The sequence below is a fragment of the Myotis daubentonii genome, chromosome 5 (genome assembly GCF_963259705.1).
Source record: "Myotis daubentonii chromosome 5, mMyoDau2.1, whole genome shotgun sequence".
Taxonomy (NCBI): Eukaryota; Metazoa; Chordata; class Mammalia; order Chiroptera; family Vespertilionidae; genus Myotis; species Myotis daubentonii.
In genome coordinates this window covers 35,166,576-35,186,127 of record NC_081844.1, presented here as the reverse complement: position 1 = coordinate 35,186,127, position 19,552 = coordinate 35,166,576, and the positions used below count along the sequence as shown (strand labels likewise).

General features: G+C 49.5%; 1 protein-coding gene across 2 annotated transcripts in view; it reads left to right on the top strand.

The window, feature by feature from the left end:
- The first annotated feature begins 11,377 nt into the window (after positions 1-11,377).
- SCARA5 (scavenger receptor class A member 5) overlaps positions 11,378-19,552 on the top strand; it is a 112,079-nt gene continuing 103,904 nt past the window's right edge. The window contains exons 1-2 of one of the 2 annotated variants that reach the window (XM_059697553.1): positions 11,378-11,751; positions 16,558-16,669. In XM_059697553.1, the coding sequence (XP_059553536.1) occupies positions 16,564-16,669 (106 nt within the window). In that variant the 5' untranslated portion in view covers positions 11,378-11,751; positions 16,558-16,563. The remainder of the gene's footprint in view (positions 11,752-16,557; positions 16,670-19,552) is intronic. The other variant, XM_059697552.1, reaches the window with a different exon arrangement.

Here is a 19,552-nt window from a genome sequence, read left to right as displayed (position 1 = left end):
ACTGACCTGCGGTTCATGCGTTTCTTTCACATTTCTCCCCATTCCAGAGGAATTACCCAGGACAGTATGAATTTGCACCAGTTTGTCTTCAGTCTAAGTTATGTCATAATCCAATTGCCTCCCGCCCCTCTTCCCAACCGCACAGTTTAATCTGATTAAGGACAAAGAGAAAATTGATGATGATCCATGAAATCTGGATAAGACTGTGTTCTAGATACCCTCCAAGATAAAAACCGCTCCAAATATTTTCAAATCTTGCTGCATAGTTTATAGAAAAGTCCTTTCAGTTATTTCCTCCTTGGAAGAAACATATGGGGTATTGCTGCTGGAAAGGGGGCCAATTATGTGACCAGGATGTTTGTCTTTTGGCATCATGTGGAGGAAAAGGCAGCTTTTGCCTCGAGCTAGAAGACAAAAAAAGCTGTGTATAAGCTGGTAGGAGGAAAGCTGATGACTACTGCCTGGGAGACATAGTCCAAGGCAATTGATTCTCATATTCTCTCCCTCTCTCTCTCTCCTTCCCCCACCTCTCTCAAATCAAAAGCTGTAGGAGAAAGAAGTTTTTGAAAGCCTGGTAGACCTCACTGGCATGGTTCAGCGGTTGAGCATCAACCTATGAAACAGGAAGTCATGATTCGATCCTGGTCAGGGCACCTGCCTGGGTTGCAGGCTTGATCCCAGTGTGGGGCATGCAGGAGGCAGCCAGTCAATGATTCTCTCTCATCATTGATGTTTCTATCTCTCCCTCTCCCTTCCTCTCTGAAATCAATAAACATATATTTAAAAGAGAAGAAAACCTGGTAAAATTGTGGGAACTAGGGATCTACCTGTGTCAGAGAAAGAATCGAGGGCAAGTTAAACATTCCTGCTCACGCCCAGGTGGCACGCCAACCGTGGGTAGCAGTAATTGATGACAATGGAGGGTTGTATTTGGGCATGTATTTCTCTACACCTGAGACTCTTTTACTAGACTATTCGGTGCTTATTATTTTGATAATAGATGTCTCCCCCAAGGCCATCTACCTGGAGAGGTGAGCTTCTCCAGTGACCAGATTCGGAAAGGGCACACATCCCCGCCCTGCCCCTCCCGCCCTTACAGTATCATCGATCCTTTTCCTTTCAGAGTGGGGGAGCCTCGGTTATTCTGAAAACAAGGGCACCTTTAGCGGCCTCCATGGTTTCTCTCTGGGTGTGGTGAAGGCCGGTGCTGGGAAGTTTCGTGTGCATGGGCCGGTCACCAGAAAGCCTTGCTGAAAGGCAGGGTCCGATTCAGCAGGGCTGGGGGCGGGGCTGGGGATGCTGCCCTTGCCCCCGTGGGCCATTCTTTGGGGGGCAGAGGTAAAGATCAATCAAGACTCTGGCTACAGGTCCTGCCCCTTCGGCCTGGGATGCCTGCACCATGACTTCAGCTCTTCGGGCCACAGCCTTCTCATCTCCAAAATGAGGTTAATAATGTTGTCACTGTACTCAAAGGTCCCTTCCAGCTCTCACATTCTACGAGACTAGCCTGAAGTTTGTCGGAGGGGTAGAGCACTGTGTCCCAAATGACACAGAGACTGGATGACAACATAGGAAGGAAGCAGCCGGTGTCAGGGCAACGCAGCTTCCAGGGTGCAACTCCCAGCAAATGCCATGTGAATGGCACCCCCTGGATTTGTACAATGGAGCAGCCCTGGGGGTACCAGGCACACCTTTCTATTCTACATCTACGTTGAGTTCCTGCAAAAGTTCCTTCCCATGTAGAGCGCATTGGCAATTTTAAGAGAATTGCTGTTTGCTTGAGGGATCAATCTCCTTCCAACTGCCCACCAGTGGCAGGTCCCCTGGCTCCCACAGAAGTACCCTTCCCCCTTCCATCAGAACAGATGAGGCACAAGAGGGCCTGGTGCCTGGAAGGGAACGCGTGGGAGTGACTGCGCGGGGTTTGAATGTGGGCCAAGCTGTGCTAGTCATACGAGTCTGCATGCCTGAATGTGCTAAACTGAATCCTGGAATGTCAACACCAGAGGAGCCCGGGAAGCTGCCAGGCCTCAGAGAGGCCGAGGGTGTGGGCTTGGCACGTCGGCACCTGGATGCTTGGGCTTTCACCCCTCGGCAAAGTGCCTGTGGCCTCTGGAGATACGCCACCAGCCTGAAGGCCAGCTGTGCGGTGGAACAGGCTCAGGGTGTGCCCAAACTCAGGGGAGGAGGCTGGAGAGGGGACCCCTCGAAGGAGAAGGCGAGAAAACAGACCTTGCTCCCTGGGATGATGGCTTCTAAAGGAGGGGCCCTTCGATCAAACCCACAGTCAGAGAGCATCAGAATCTTGAAGAGTCTCTGGTCCAGGATGCACCTGCTGGGACTTCAGGCCCCGAGGAGGGGGGGTGGGGAGGGAGATGAGGGGGAAGAGCTTTCCCTGTCCATCTGCTGTGGCAGTGGGCAGCAAGGAACGTGACCAAATGGGGAGTCAACTATGCCCACATAGATATGGTACCTACTGGCACGCTGGCTTCATCTTTGACGTGACACATGGGGACCTGGAGACTCCAAGGCAGAACGGCTGCTGTTGCTCATGAGTAGTTTTCCTGGCTCAGTCTCTACCTCCGGCTGCGATCTGGCCATTTGCCTTTCGTCTGGGCCCTCAGCAGCTTCCCTCTACTCATTCAAGGGCCTCGGAGAGCTTCCAGAGAAAGACAATGAGGTTCATGAGCCTGTTTCCTACGTGTGCGAAATTCCCAGTGGACACGGTCTGCACACTGAGGCGCACGGTGGCATGTTTAGGGCAGGGAGCCGGTGTGTGCTGGGACATGGCTGAACGCACTCAGTCCAGAGAAGGAGACACACAACCTACAGCGCTTTCCGGCCCCCGTTCCCCCTTCAGCTCCCAGAACACTGGCAGTCTGTCTTAGACTCTCCACACAGAGGGCTGAAGATGATACAACAACAAGAAAAAAAATCTTAGAGACAAACACCAGAGTTTCCTAATAAAACAACCCATCCAGATAACCCCACCCATGAAGCTAAGCTGACGACTCATCCATGTCCCAGAACTTTGAGATCGCTTTTTAGTCCTCCACTTTTTTTTTTTTTTAATATTTTGAGTGCCTAGGGCAGTGGTTCTCAACCTTCCTAATGCCGCAACCCTTTAATACAGTTCCTCATGTTGTGGTGACCCCCAACCATAAAATTATTTTCACTGCTACTTCATAACTGTAATTTTGCTACTGTTATGAATCGTAATGTAAATATCTGATATGCAGGATGCATTTTCATTGTTATAAATTAAACATAATTAAAGCATAGTGACTAATCACAAAAACAATATGCAATTATATATGTGTTTTCTGATGGTCTTAGGCGACCCCCGTGAAAGGGTCGTTCAACCCCCAAAGGGGTCGCAACCCACAGGTTGGCAAACTGCTGGCCTAGGATAATGCGTAAAAACTGACTCACACCAACACTCATCTTTGTAAAATTTGAAACAGTGGCTACAGAGAAAAATTCAAACACTTCTAGAGAGGACAAGAAGACGGTCCTAGATAAAGGTCAGAAATAAGAATGGTTTGGGACTTCATCACATTGAAACCAGGGGACACTGGTAGAATGCCTTCAAAGTTTGGAGGGGAAACATCTCAAACTATCAGTTAAGGATGAAGGTAAAAGTAAAGACATTTCAAGACATGTAAGGTCTTATAAATGCATTCCACCATTAACGTGCTTCATCCAAACAGGGAAGTGAGCTAAGAAAGAGAAAGGCAGGACAGTCAGAAAGCAGAGGCTCCTGCCCAAGACAGGATTAAGGTGAAGAAGAAAAATCTCTACATTATTTGCACAAAATAGATGTAGAGAGCAACTGACCCAGTATGAAGCAAATCAGAAAATCTGGGGGAGATGTCTACAGAAATAGAAATTGATAGAATATGTGTTGTATTTGACTATATCAAGAGGGGATAGATACAAATGGTGCCGGAGGTAGGAATATTGGAAAAGAATTAGCGATAAAGAAAAAAACTACACAAACAACAACAACAACAAAAACAAGACCAGTAATAACTCTATGGAAATCAAAATGTTGTAGAAGAAAACATACTGCATGCTTGGCTGTGAAGAGTATTTATATAGTCATGATAAATCAAACTGAAAAATGATCAAAGCAAAAGCATGATATAGCTGTACGAGGAGGATTTGGGGAGGAATGTGTATGAAGTGGGAGATAAAGTTAATTCTTTTCTCCATAGTTGGAATGGCTAATGCATAAAACAAAAGAAAAAAATCAAGAAGTAGCAACATAACCGTATTACTTAGAAATGTGGACATAAATATAAAAAGTAATTGTTAAAATATTGAAAATGAGTGTCTATGGTAATTAGGATATGGGTACGAGAGATTAGGAAGTTGTTGCTTTCATAACAAGCTTTGTAGAACTATATGATTCTTTTTAAAGATTATTAAAATATATGCATATCTTTGAAAAACATAAAATCTAAATTTAAAGAGAAAATCTACAGTCTGCACTAGCCATGATATGTATCCAATGCTTCAGGAAGAAAAATAAAAATATTATATCACTTTATATTCTCTGATTCCTTCCTCTTCCTCTTCCTCTTCTCTCCCTCCTCTTTTCTTCTCCCTCTCTTTTTTCATTTATTGTCTTCTATTTTATCTCCATAACTCTTTCTCAATTTCTCTTCATCTTTTTCCCCTTATATCTTCTTTTCTCTCTTTCTGGCATTGTATGTAGCCGAAATAGCTTTATTATTGCTATTACTTATTTATTGAATATAATGTTTCCAGTTCTTCATTCTTAATATTAAAAGCATGCATGGAATGTTCTTTCTTTCCCCCAGCCAAAACATTCTAGGCAGTGCAATCAGTTGTAAGCTATTTTTTTTTTTTTATCAAGGTGGAGAAATTTCTGATGTAAAGGCTCTGTTAGACTTGCAGGAGATATCAGAGATCATTGTGTCCAACCAGTCACCTGATGCAGGAGACACCTCTGCATACCTCTGCCCAGCACACATTTTCCAGGCTCTGGTTAAACAATGAATGTGGGGAATATCAAGCCATCAGCCAGGACACTCGGATCCCGACAGCTCAACTGGGAATAAGAGCTTCTATTTATTGAATGGAAGTTGCCCGCTCTCAGATAGTTAAAAAATAACCTAACACTGCTCCCCATGACAGCCCTTGATGTATTTTCAGAAATCATGTCCCCGTGAGTGCTCTCTGCTCTGGGCTAATCACTTCTCTTTCCTGTTAGTTTCTGGACCCTTCACCACCCTAGTCATTCCCATGGAACACTCTAAGCTGTAACTTAATCTTTTAAAAAAAATGTTTTTATTGATTTCAGAAAGGAAGGGAGAGGGAGAGAGAGATAGAAACATCAATGATGAGAGAGAACCATTGATTGGCTGCCTCCTACATGCCCCACACTGGGGATTGAGTCCGAAGCCCAGGCATCTACCCTGATCAGGAATTGAACCGTGACCTCCTGGCTCATAGATCAATGCTCAACCACTGAGCTACGCCAGCCAGGCAATGTAGCCTACGTTTTGAAGTAGCCATTTCTCCCAACTCCTGCTGACTTACATCAACCTCAAAGTCATCTAAAATTTTAGGTGTTTTTTTTTTTTCATGTGCCCCTGAAAATCCTAGTATCCTATATCTTGTATGTGGGCAAATGAGTTTTCCCAACATTGCTGTGTGTTTTACATTTATCCCATGAAATCTCCTCTTCTGAGTTTTGGCTCAAATTCCCAGCCTGTTTAGAGAAGTTTCTTATGATTCACTTGAATGAACATGCTTGGCTACCAGTTACAAATTCCTCACACTAAAATTACTTCATCATCCAACTCCCAAACAAAATTTATATCATCTCAGCTCCAAGAGCAGTCCCCTTGGAGCCCCTCACCAGGTGACCCACTTCGGGTACCCTGGGCCATTGAGTTTGACAATAGGAGAAGGTGCGGGCAAGCCCTGCTTTTGGGTCTCTGGCCTGTGCACAGGGTGGGGAGGGGGATCATCACCTTTACTGCCTACAACCCTGTACCAGTGTCAGACAACCTGGGCTGTCTCATGTAATCCATCATTCCCATGCCTTCTGGGAATGAATGAAAATGAGTTGAGCACATGGAGATGAAGCAGATGGTTGGGTAGATTCCATGATGGATGAAGAGCAGAGAACTCCACAAGGCGGAGGCTCCTGATCCCACTGTGTCGGACTCAGTGCCAGCTGTCAACAGCTGGACAGTAGAGAAGGAACCACGTTGTGATTAATACTCCATCTGTCAGGGACTGTCAGCTCTGACAAATAATACCAATGGCTCGCACTTGCAAAGTGCTTGGAGTTTTCAACATTCCTTTCCCTTGTAATAACCCTTAAGATGGGAAGGCCAAGAGGTAGGAACCCAGTTATATAGAAGAGGAAGTGAAGATGCAAAGAGGTCCGGTGACTTGCTCATACCCACAACGCTTGGGAGGGTGGAGCTGGGAGGCAAGGCTGGGTGTCCTGGCTTGGAATCCAGTCTTCTCTCCACCAGGCGTCTCTGAAGCCTACTGCCCAGGTCAACAATCAGTAAATGTTGATGTACCACTTGCTTTGGGCCTGTCACTGGCTAGCTGCTCGGGGGTGGAGCGGGGAGGGACAGAAGAATGTAACACATGAACCTTGACCTCAGCGAGCTCAGAGCAACCTAAAGCTCTTGTTCAGGCACCTGAGCAGGTGGACAGCCCCTGAGCCATCGGAAGTAGAGGTGGCTCAGTCAGTGGAGAATGCTTCAGGGAGGGACAGGGCTGGGCTGGTCCTGAAGCGTGAACTGTGTTGGGAAGCCTGGGAAGGTAGGGGTGGAGGGTGGGCAGTGGGCAAAGTCTCAGTGGATAGGTGTGGGTGTAGAGCAGTAAGAAGAAACTTGCCTAAGCACCGACAGAAGGGAGGGTGGGGGTCAAGGTGAAAGAAAGCAGGACAGAGAGGGTGATCCCATGGCAGTGAGCAACCAATGACCTTGAGCAAGGAGGTGAAGGCCATACTCTAGGTATCCACCTGACTTTCATGGGGCTATGCTGCAGGATGGGGAGACAATGACACCTGGGACAGGGTCCCTCCCTCAGGAAGGTGACAGGTGGGATTGCTTTATTTTCATCTCAGAATGAATGGCTCCTCGCCATGAAAAGGAAAACTGGGGGGCGGGGGGGGGCGGGGGGGGGCGGGCTGTAACCTAGTTCAGTATCTGGTTAAAACTGTAGTCTTACTTCTCCACTCTGACTGACTTGGGTGGAGCTGCAGAGCCTAACCCCAGGGCCCCGCCACAGCTGACTTGGGCGGAGCTGCGGAGACCCTCAGGGGCCGCCACAGGAGGAGATATATAGGTCAGAGCCTCCCGACGAGTTCAGCTCAGGCTTTGGGTCCGGAATTCCCCTGGACTAGCAGATCTGAGAAATAAAGGTTAAATTTTCCTCCCTCAGAATGTCGGCTGATTGTTCTCCCGTGCATTCTGCCACAACCACCACACTCCAATAGCATGAGACATCTTTCACTATTTGGCTCTCAGGAATCGGCCTTCCAGTTTTCTAAAGTTTGTTTTTGTTTTTGTTTAAATTATAAACAAGTCTGTTTACTACCTTAGCTTATCATTTCCGTCAGTGTGTCCTGCGGAATACTAGCCCTGCTCTCTGCTCAATTTAGAATGAAGAAGCCTTACTACTCATCCCTCTCTTGGAGACTCACAGAGCTCAGTAGCATCTTAAAGGCTCTGATAAGTCCTGCAGCTAAGGAACACCTTTTGTTTTGACCAGAAAACCCTTTTTCAAGAAAGTCCAAGAACATCTCCTGGAACTAGTGGGCTCACAGTCACTGCCTTATCCCACTCAATTCTCACAACTGCCCTGGAATATCAGTTATTATATTTACGTCCAATGAGAATACTGAGACCAAGACGTGTAGTCATTTGCCCAAGGATACATAACTAAGAATCATTAGATTCAAGTCCAGGATTTGATACGATAAATCTGAGGCTTTGTCCCTAACTACTTCTGAATCATCTTTTGAAGATGTTATTGTACTTTTCCTAATGAACAAAGCACGCCTAATTATTTTGGGGAAAAGATACAGAAACTTATGGAGGAGGAAATGAAAACCACTAGGAATGACTTAAAGCTGATCAGGCATAAATCATCCTAGATGCCTGGGCTGCTTTCCAATTCGGAGGAACTCCTTTCCCTGGACCCATCCACCCTCCCTCAGATGTAGCTCCTATTGGCAGAGGATAGTGCGGCTAGTGGCTGGAGGTGGTTGATGGATTTCAGTAAGATCAGATGGTTGCCACCCTGGCCAGTGTGCTCAGTGGTTAGAGCAGGGGTGGGCAAACTTTTTGACTCGAGGGCCACAGTGGGTTCTTAAACTTGACCAGAGGGCTGGAACAAAAGCATGGATGGAGTGTTTGTGTGAACTAATATAAATTCAAAGTAAACATCATTACATAAAAGGGTACGGTCTTTTTTTTTTAGTTTTATTCATTTCAAACGGGCCGGATCCAGCCCGCGGGCCGTAGTTTGCCCACGGCTGGGTTAGAGTGTTGGCCCTCACACCAAAGGATTGTGGGTTTTATTCCTGGTCAAGAGCACCTAGCTGGGTTGCTGGTTTGATCCCTAGCCCTGGTTGGGGTACATGCAGGAGGCAGCCAATCAATGTGTCTCTCTCACTTCAATGTTTCTCTCTCTCTCTCTTCCCCTCCTTCCTTCCCTCCCTCCCACTCTCTCTAAAAAAATCAGTGGAAAAAATATCCTCAGGTGAGTATTAGCAACAGCAACAAAAATAAATCAGATGAGTGCTTTGAGATAAACAATAAGATGACAAATCAGAAAACATTTATACTATTGATCAAACAAAATTTTATAAAAACCACAAAAGTTAAATTCCTATATCATTTTGTGTGTACAATAATTTTTACCAAAACTATCTCCTGAACAAGACCCAAATTGATGAGATTCATGGTATAATTAAACAATAATTACATTTTAAAACAGTAAATCCAAATTCAAGATTTTGGGAGATTACACACTTTTCAGCAGGATATTCCAACAACAGAAAAAGATAAACACTAGTCTGTGAACACTGCATAAGAAATGTTCTTACCATAGCTAAGATTTGGAAACAGCCTAAGTGCCCATCAGCAGATGAGTGGATTAAAAACGGTGGTATATCTACACAATGGAATACTACGCTGCTGTCAAAAAGAAGGAACTTTTACCATTTGCAACAGCATGGATGGAACTGGAGAGCATTATGCTAAGCGAAATAAGCCAGTCAGAGAAAGATAAATATCACATGATCTCCCTCATATGTGGGATATAATGATCAACATAATTTGATGAACAAAAATAGATCCAGATACAAATGGCAGGGGAGGTGGGGGGGGGAGGGTTAGAGAGCAACCAAAGGACTTGTATGCATGCATATTAGCATAACCAATGGACACAGACACTGGGGCAGTAGGGGCTTGCCTGGGATGGGAATGCCTGGGGGGGGGGGGGGGGGTCCAATTGGGAAAAAAAGAGACATATGTAAAACTTTAGACAATTAAAATAAATAAAAATTTTAAAAAATGTTCTTGAAATATTTGAATTGGATATGAAATAGGTTAAAAACTAACAAAAACACTAAAGATTATAAAGAATTTTTTTTTGTAGAGCATGCCATAAATAAAAACATAGCAAGGCATCTAACTAGTCCAATTGATTCAGACAGAACGTAGGATGTGGTTTCTAGGGGCTGGGACACGGGGGGAATAGGCAGTTGTTTAATGGGTAGAGAGTTCCAGATTTGCAAGATGAACAGAATTCTGGAGATGGATGGAGGTGGTGTTTGCACAACAACATGAAGCTCCTTAGCACTACTGAACTGTACACTTCAGGCTGCCTGGCCTTGGGCAAGTTACTCAGTTCCCTCGTCTTCGTAAACTTGGAATAATAGTAGCACCTACCTCATAGGCTTGTTGTCAAGCTTCAATGAGTTAATGTGAGAAAAGCGCTTGGAATTGCCTAGCACACTGGTCAGCAAACTGCAGCTCGCGAGCCACATGCGGCTCTTTGGCCCCTTGAGTGTGGCTCCTCCACAAAATACCGGCTCTTCCACAAAATACTGACTTCCGTGCATGGGCCACGAAGTTTCGATCGCACTGTACATGCGCACCCGCACGTGGTATTTTGTGGAAGAGCCACACTCAAGGGGCCAAAGAGCCGCAGTTTGCCGACCCCTGGCCTAGTCCATGGCATAGACTATAAAGTGTTTTCTCCTCTCTTCCTCTTTTCCTTTCTCTCCTTTTTCTTATTCTTTTTCCTCCTCCTTCTATTATTACTATTACTGTTATTATTATTATCATGATTATATCATGACTGCTTTTTCCCCCTGTGATATAGGCCTCATACTGGAGCTGCCTCCAGGACGGTCAGGAGGCGTAGTCACTGAAAGTGATGAGGACATTTCTGACCCAGCTGTGGCTTGGCAGCTGTACTGTGAAGAGAGCTGAGCCTTGGCAAACTGTTCTCATGCAGGAGATCTGACCCTCAAGTACTGAGGCTGAAGTTTTAACCAATGAACGGGAGCCTGTTCATAAATGCCACCTCCAGAGCTCTGTCCTGGGGGAGTGGGGTGCGGGGGGTGGGGGTGGGGAGGGGGGCTGTCCACATAAATGGACTGTACTGCCATAGCTCAGACTATTTTTAGAATTTCCCTAATGCCTTCCCCCATCTCCACCCCAATCGAAATGCTATTGCTCTCTTAACATTCTGGTTAGATCTCCTTTTCTAAATGTAATCAATCCTGCTTAGGGTTGTAGTTATTTCTTCCTGAGCCCACCTCTCATCCTTGAGGACAGGGAGCTCATCTTACTCACGCCCGTAACACCTCCCCCCGCCCCGCCCCGCCCCCCTCGCCCCTGTGCTATGTCAGTTCTCCATAAATGCCGGCTTCATTGCTGAGTTATGTTGAGATTGACTTTGTGAATCATGGGGTGCTCTTAGGAATGTCCCCACTGTGGCCAATCTGTGTCCTTTGGGGTGGATGTGGCTTTAGGAAAAACATGAAGTAATTTTAAGCTAAGTTTGGGGGATGCGTTAAACAATGCCAATTTTGTCCCACAGATAAGTTTACAAGGCTGGTTTCCTTGCATGGATTGTAAGCCGGGTCTACCTGCCATTTCCCTAGACGGTTTCCGAAAAGTACTTTGAGCGGGGCCTTTCGAATACGCACAGGAAGACCAAGGCTGACTCGGCTCTGGGCCTAGCAGCCATCCCTGAGTGGGCTGTAATGCCAAAAGTGGCCACCAGAGGGGGGACGTGTTCCAGACCCCAAGGTGGGCCTCCACAATTGCTCCAAAAAACTTCGCATTTAAAGACTGGCCGCCAGAGCAGCTGCAGTTCACATCTCAGTCAGTACCTAGCAGAGCTGCTGGTGCCTCCACAGGACATCTCCAGAGCGCTGCCCTGGCTGAACGAGGCGGGGCACCAAGACCGGGCTGCCCAGCCCCAGGCCCCCACTCGGGCACAAAGCTGAGCCTTGCCTCCTGAGTTGATCCTCCTGGAGAAGTGACCCCCAAGACGAGTCACTGGGCACCCCTACAGCCTCTTTCTATGATTTGTTCTGGATTTGGCTGGCTGTGGAGACAGGCTCCCAGGGGCTGCCTAGGTCTCAGTGCGGCGGGAGCAGCCACCTCTCCAGACACCATGGGTGCCGGGAACTGAGGGGACAGCCTCTGCAGCCTCCGTGGAGGCCCTAAGGTGAGTCTTTATCACTTTGACCCTAACTTTGTCCCAGTACCTGGCAGCGGGAGGACACGGTGTTCCGGGATCCTCAGGCTGTGGAGCATGGAGGGGCCAGCCCCAGGTGGGAAGGCCTCAGTGGCAGCCTGAGGAGATCCACGGGGCCCTCGTCCAGCTGTCTGCACTGGCGACTGTGAGTCTGCATTTGGGTGCTAGAGGAAGCTATTGCCTTAGGGACAACTATTCCAGGCGCGGGACACCTCTCCAGAGCCTATTCAGGGAGCAGAGGGTATGGGTGACAGTCTCCCTACATGTGCAGAGTGTGTGCACGTGTGTCTGTGCATGTGCGCGCGTGTGTGCACCTGTGCATGTGTGTGCATGTGCATGCATCCGTGCATGTGTGCGCGTCTGTGCATGTGCGTGTGTGTCTGTGCATGTGTGTGTGTCTGTGCGTATGTGCGTGTGTGTATGTGCCTGTGTGTCTGTGTCTGTGCACACGTGCCTGGTGGTGGAATATATATGAAGGGAGAGCTTATTTATAAAACATCTACACCTTTCCAGCTTTGGGTTGTGATTGAGGCTGAGTACAGTTAGAGGAGGAGAGGGTTTAAAACCCACTTAGGGATCCACTCTCCAGAGAGGGCCCCGTTACGGCTAGGAATCCAAAGAAAAGCTGTGCGCCCTGCAGCATGAGGCGCTGGATCCCAGACACGACGTCTTTGCAGCAACAAGCAAGGCTCATGCCACCCCCTCGGCAGGAAGAATTGATCACGTCCTCCTGCGGCCCGGAGAGGGACCCTGAGAGCCGGGGCCGGATCTTAGCTCTGGCCCGCGTTCACGATCGCCTTTTGCAAGGGCACCCACATAGCATTGTTCCTGACACTTTCAGGGCGGCGGGAGGCCTCAGGAGCCGGCAGGCCCTCCTAGCTGGCTGCTCGGCTGAGCCAGAAGATGCTGGGGCTGATGGCTCTCCCGGACCCTGCCACCGACCTCCCGTGTGCCCTTGCTCATAAAGCCCCTCCACGCCCATGTCCCACAGGAAGCTCTCGATGCCGAGTGGCTGGCAGGCGTGCTTCCCCCCGTCACAGAAAGGGCGGCCTGGGGCTGCCCGAGCTCGGCTGATTGGGCCAAGGCCCCGAGTAACAGGAGTGGAGCCAGGACAGGCCCCCGTGCCTGCTGGCCTGCAGAGCGCCTGGGGTGGGGCTGTGGACGGCTGGGAGCCTCAGCTCTAAAATGCACCATCAAGACACTCTAAGGCAGCGGCTCTCAGCCTGTGGGTCGCGACCCCTTTGGGGGTCGAACGACCCTTTCACAGGGGTCGCCTGAGACCATCGGAAAACACATATATAACTACATATTGTTTTTGTGATGAATCACTATGCTTTAATTATGCTCAGTTTGTAACAATGAAAATACATCCTGCATATCAGATATTTACATTACGATTCATAACAGTAGCCAAATTACAGTTATGAAGTAGCAACGAAAATAATTTTATGGTTGGGGTCACCACAACATGAGGAGCTGTATTAAAGGGCCGCGGCGTTAGGAAGGTTGAGAACCACTGCTCTAAGAGGTAAAGTGTCTTCTTTGTGGGGGAGCAAGGCCCCACTCTGACTAGAAACACAGAAGTCCGGGCTCCTTGGGCTTCCTCCGCAGGGCACCTGGGCACCCCCCATGTGTCCATGGCCCTCGTCCTCTCCCTTCCAGCTGCCAGGGCCTCTTCTTGCCCCCAGAGCCCCACCTGCCCCCCTTAACTGACTCATCTTGGGCCCTAAAGGTGGTCGCCGAAAGGGGTGGCTACACCCTTCCAGGACAAAACACTCTGGTGCTGAGCCAGTGCCCTGGGTGGGAAGCGTCTGCGTGGCGCCTCGCCCCTCTCCGACATCCTTGGTTCTTGCCTCTTTATGCCTCTGCCTATCTTTAAAATGGGAAAGACAGACTGACACCACCTCCCAGTGCTCCTGGGAGGGCAGAGAGGCCCCGGATGGCAAATGGACTGCAGTGCGTGGGATGTATGCACACGTGAGGGGCTTCGCTCTATTATCGCACACTCGGCGGTTCGCTGTACCTTGCCTGAGAGCACAGACTCGGCCCAAAGGCTGTAAGACCAAAGACGGAAGGGTCTAAAATGAACGTTGGTTTGAAAGAAGATGCTTAGGTTCCGTTCCCAAGGAACAAACATTGGCAGAGCTGGCTGAGCATCTGCAATCTCATCTCACTCACATCTGGCCTCCTGCTCGGCCAGCCCGTCTCCCCACCCAGCTCCCCAGGCTCCGGCTCCACCAGCTGAGGGGTGCAGAGGGAGCAGAGATGGGGGCGCCCTACGGACACATCCCACGTAACAAGCAGTGCATCCTAGCTCTGGCCTGGAGCTGAGCACCAGAGCGGATGGTGAAAATGAAGATGGGGCTACGCCGGCCCAAGCCTGTCTCAGCGCCTCCCTCCAGCAGGCGGCTCTGGCTCTCTGTGGCCCCGGGGCAGCAGCGCCATTCCTTTGGCCAGGAGAGGGTTACCACAGGCAGAAGACACTGGCCTCCTGCTTGCTGCTCGCTGGGATCCCATGGAGGCAGAGGGAGGGGTGCTGCACACAGTGCTCTGAAACTAGGGAGGGTCCCCGCAGCTTAGCAGCAGCGGAGCTGTTCAGGGCCCCACCTAGAGGCCCTTACTGGGTGGAGGACTTGGATGGATGGAGGGTATCGGGAGACTAGCAAACTGGACACAACTGCAGCCCAGAGAAGCTGGGGTAGGAGCTGCCTTAGAGCTCCGGGAAACCCTTGGTGCAGGGGAAAAAGACCATGGCGGAAATGTGGGCTCCCCCCTGCCCCTTCTCCCACAGGCCGGAAGAAAGGCCCGCAGAGACTGCGAGCACGCTGATTGTGCATGCATGTGTGTGTGTGCATGTGTGCATGTGTGTAAGTGCCTGTTTGCAGGTGTGTGCATGTGTGCATGCTTACATGTATGTGTGTGAGTCTCTGTGTGCATACATGTGTGTTGCATGCACACATGGGTATGCAGATGTGGCATCTCATTACTTGAAAAGACAAGAGCAGAATCCACTGTCCATCCCTCTGAAAGTCAGAGGTCTCTGGAGGCAAAGGTCAAGTCACGAAACAGATTTACGTTTGCTCTCCCAGAAGGAGCCGTTCGGCCAGCCTCCTCCTTCTTTATCCCTATTTACTGAAACGGTCCTGATGCCATGTTTCCCACCTGCCTCCGAAGGGAACTCACTGGATGGCTGCTCCTTCCAATCAGCAGGCACTGTCCCCCCACCGCCACCTGCTGTGGCCTCCCCCCCTTACCTCCACCCCCCCCCCCCCGTCACCTCCTTCCTGGTGGTAGACCCCTGGCTGGCACTCGGGCCTCAGAACTGAGCTTGCTCCACGCGGGGCCTGGCACCTATCCATCCTCCCAGGAGCCTTTATCATCCTAAGAAATCACTTTTTACAAGTGGATTTATTTGGATTCAATATCCATAGAGTCAAAGAACATCAGAATGAAGGTCAAGCTAAATGAACAGCTAGAGAGTCATTTATAAAATCACTGAGCATATATGTGAGAAAAGGATATCAAGTATTTTATGTAAATAAATACTTTGTAATTTGGCTCCGAGAAAATGGATTTTCTTATACAAAGAATGCATCATAGAAAACGCAGGAAATCCAGCAAACTAAAGGAGGCCCTGTTCCCACCAGAGTCCTGTAACATACCTGGATCTACCAGGTCTCGCCTGGGACGACCGGAAACCTCACATACAGTTGTCCTGTCACACATGCAGGACGTGTGTATGTTACAAAGTGGGGTAGTGGTGTACACACTTGTGTAACCGGGCCTGGTTCACTTCCAACAGCAGAGCACTTTCTCCAGTTCCGGGTATGTTCCTGGGACAACACGGGTAGGACCGCAGGGCCCCATGATGCAGCCTCAGGAGGCCATGCAGGACCAGGGCCCTTCCTGGGTGCAAGGTTGTCCAGGTCCTTGTGTCTGGGGGGCCCCACGGAGGCCACCTGCTCCTCAGCATCCCGTGGCCCCACTAAACCCAGCTCCTCTCACCACCGGCCCAGCCAGGTTGGGAGTAGTTCTGGTCTTAGCTCTGTTGGCTGGTGGTCTCCGTACCTGCCTTTGTGTCTAGCTTCCCTCCTTTTAACACAGAGTAGAAACCCATGTCTCTCTGACATGCTCAGGGCTCCAGAGGCTCAGAAATTGCTCCATCTGAGTCAGGAGAATTGGCTCCTCCAGGCCCCACCCAGCATGGCTCTTGGAACACCCTGATTGTGCATGCGTGTGTGTGTGTGTGTGTGTGTATGCGTGTAAGTGCATGCATGCATTTGTGTGTGTGCATACCTGTGTGTTGCATGCACACATGGGTATGCAGGAGCTGTGGCATCTCATTACTTAAAAAGATAAGAGCAGAATCCGCTCTCCATCCCTCTGGCTGTGAGAAAGACAGTTGTTTGGCAACTGCTCATTTATGGCCTCTTCTCCGCCCTGAAGTCAGAGGTCTCTGGAGGGTGCCAGCCCCAGCTCAGGAGGCCAGCCCCACCGAGAGCTGTTGAAAGAAAGAAGACGGATACCCACTATCAGAAAGGCTCAAAGGGCCTTGGCCCTCGAAGCACTGAGGAAACCGGGGAGGGGGGATCAGAGTCCTAAGCAACCTGTAGATGTCACCTGTGGATGAGGACAGCAGCCCAATGATCAGACCACAGGGAGGACACGTTGTTCTACCCACTCGCTTCTGTTTCCACCTACAGTTTATTCTCTCTCTCTCCCTGCCTCTCCCCTTCCTCCCCTCGTCTCTTGATGTCTCTCCTGCTGCTGCTGAAGGACAGGATGGAGAACAAAGCCATGTACCTGAACACTGTGAGCGACACCGGCTCCATCTTCGAGGAGCCCTTCGATGGCAGGAGCCTGTCCAAGCTGAACCTGTGTGAGGATGGTGAGTGCCTACGGCTCGGTCTCGGGGTGAGAGATCTGCCCTGAGCCCCACCCCCAACCTTGGCATTGCCCCAGGGTGCGGGTGACCTCCTGCTCATACTGCCTATGTTGAACTTCATGCTTTGAAGGGTCGTTTCCAAGTGTCTTCTCATTCATACATCTCAACAACTCTTTGTGATCAGCAAGATGAGGAGCTGTTTTACAGATGAGCTTATGGAGGCTGAGAAAAGCATGAGGGATAATTCAGCTCACCAGTCATAGAGGTCTCCTGACTCCTTTCGCCTCTCTCCTCTGAGTGAGTGAGACTGGGGTCAGACAAAGACACCTGAAACAATTAGCCTGGGCCCGCTCAGGTTAGGAGCCAACAATCCATTTCCAAAAGCCTGCCTCCTGGGTATCCAGCACAGAGCTCAATACTTAGTAGGTGCTTTGAAAAAATTGCTGCATGAATGCACACACTTCTCTTTGCATTGAGTAGAGAGTGTCGTCCCACGTCAAAGAGGAATAGAATGAAGCTCACAGAAGAGTCTTGTAAAGACTTATGGTCAGTGAACTAGAGATAGTCTGTATTAGTCAGGTTCTCTAGACAAACAGAACTGGTGTGATATAATGTGAGGAAGTGACTCACGTGGCTATGGAGGCTGAGAAGTCCCACCGTCTGCCATCTATAAGCTGGAGACTCAGGAGAGCTGGGGTGTAATTCAGTCCAAGTCAGAAGGCCTGAGAACCAGAGGAGTCAGTGGTATAAATAGCAGTTTGAGGGCTAGAGAACATGGGGTGAGATGTCCCAACTCAAGCAGTCAGGCAGGAAAAAAAAAAAAGCAAATACCTCCACCCTCTGTTCTAACTCAGGTCCTCGACTGATTGGATGAGGCCCACCTACATTAGGGAGAGCAATCTGCTTCACTGAGCCCGCCAATTCACAAGCTAATCGCATCCAGAAACACCTTCCAAGACACACCCAGAAATGATGTTTACCCTGGGCACTGTCACGGCACAATCAGGTTAACACAAAATTAACCGTCGTCATGCGGGCCTTTTTTCAAGCACGTGTTCATTGTGCTCCACTCTGCTAGCCGCCTCTGTTGTGAAATCACTCAAAATAGAAATGACTCTCCTTCATGCTCCAAGCCTGTTTATTCTCCCCAAAGGTACTAAGTGCAGGAAGGGACGCCGAGTGGCTTAGAAAGGCAGCGATTGAGGGCAGTCTCAGGGGAGAGAAGACAAGGCACATTTGGGCTTGTGACCACTACACCCCCTCATGCTGCCCTCGTAAACTGCCCACCGTTACATCCCTTCCTCTGGATCCCAGTCAACCAGCATATTTTGAGAACCCACAATGTGTCAAGCTGTTGGTTAGGTGCCAGGCACGCTCCCATGAGAAATTAAACCATCCTTGCCCTCAGAGCGCTTATGATCCCAGTGGAAGAGACTGGCATGTGGATGATTACCCCACATATAAAGCAGGCAAAAATACATGCGATTGTTGAAGTCAAGCAGGGAGAAGCCCTTCGGGAATAGGCCTTAAAGACTGAACACAACTTTCTAAGAAAAGAGGCAGGTGGGGAAAGTATGACTGGCTGCGCTGCACTAAGCCAGGCCAGTGTTTCCTCAGGTCAATGCCACCCGGGAAGAGAGGAAGGACCCTGGGCCACTCGGTCACTGGCCAGGCTCGGCATGTCCCCACCAGCACCTCGGCAAAGGCCAAGCTGGTTTTCGTATCCCTGCTCCAGCCCTCTTCCCACGGCCCATCAGTAGGGAGGCCTGGTTGAGCAAGAGACCTGGGGTCCAGCACAGTGGTGGTGAGTGAAGGACCACCGGGCCCAGCCTGGGTGCCAGTGTGGGAAGGACAGGGTGGGAGACCCCAGGGTGAGAAGAGGCCTGGGGTTGGAAGTGCCACTGGGCCATCATATTCTTTTCCTCGTACCTTATCTTACTCTCCATTTTTCTGAACTCCGAATTAAAACACAAAGATTATGGGACCAGATGATTGAAAAATAACAGTAACCCTAGCCACTGTGCATTCTAGCCCCCACCCCCACCCCGTAATCCCCCCAGCCATGGGGAGATCTGATCAGAGCAGGTCTCCTCCGGGGTAACGTGAGGCCCAGCACCCCACAATATATGGACAGGAGAGGTTGGAAGATGTGGGATCGAGATTGACTCACCTCTCCCAAAGCATGTGACCTGACCAAGGTACAACCCATCTCTGGGCCACAGTGTCTCCATCTGCCAAGTGGGAGCATTGGGGTGTCTCTGAGGTGCTGTCTAGCTCTAACACTCTGTGTATAGAGGAGGTTTGGTCATTGCATGTAGGGTGTGGCCCTTTTAAAACCTAAGCTGGGACATGACACTACCCTGAGCAAAACCAGGCAAAAGCTCCCGCCTCAATGGGAGTAAAAACCCAGGCGCTGACCTGGCCGAGGAAGCCGACTTTCATGTTGAACCTGCTGGCATGCTCAGCAGGGGCCTCTGCTCCCCAGAAGGTTGCTCCCCCAACCAACTCAACTCACCCCCTCACCTCCTTCCAGTCTTTGCTCAAATCTCACCTTCCCCAGTAGGCCTTCCTGCCTCCCCTGCACTCTTGACCCCTTTTTCACATAGTCTTATGTCCTTCTAAAATTACATTGTCATTTTCTTTTTTTTAAATATATATATTTTATTTATTTCAAAGAGGAAGGGAGAGGGAAAGAGAGGAACATCAATGATGAGGGAGAATCATTGATTGGCTGCCTCCTGCATGCCCCCAACTGGGGATCAAGCCTGCAACCTGGGATCAAGCCTGCAAGCCAGCTACCCTTAACCAGAATTGAACCTGGGACCCTTCACTCTGCAGTCTGATGCTCTATACACTGAGCCAAACGGGCGAGGGCTACATTGTCAT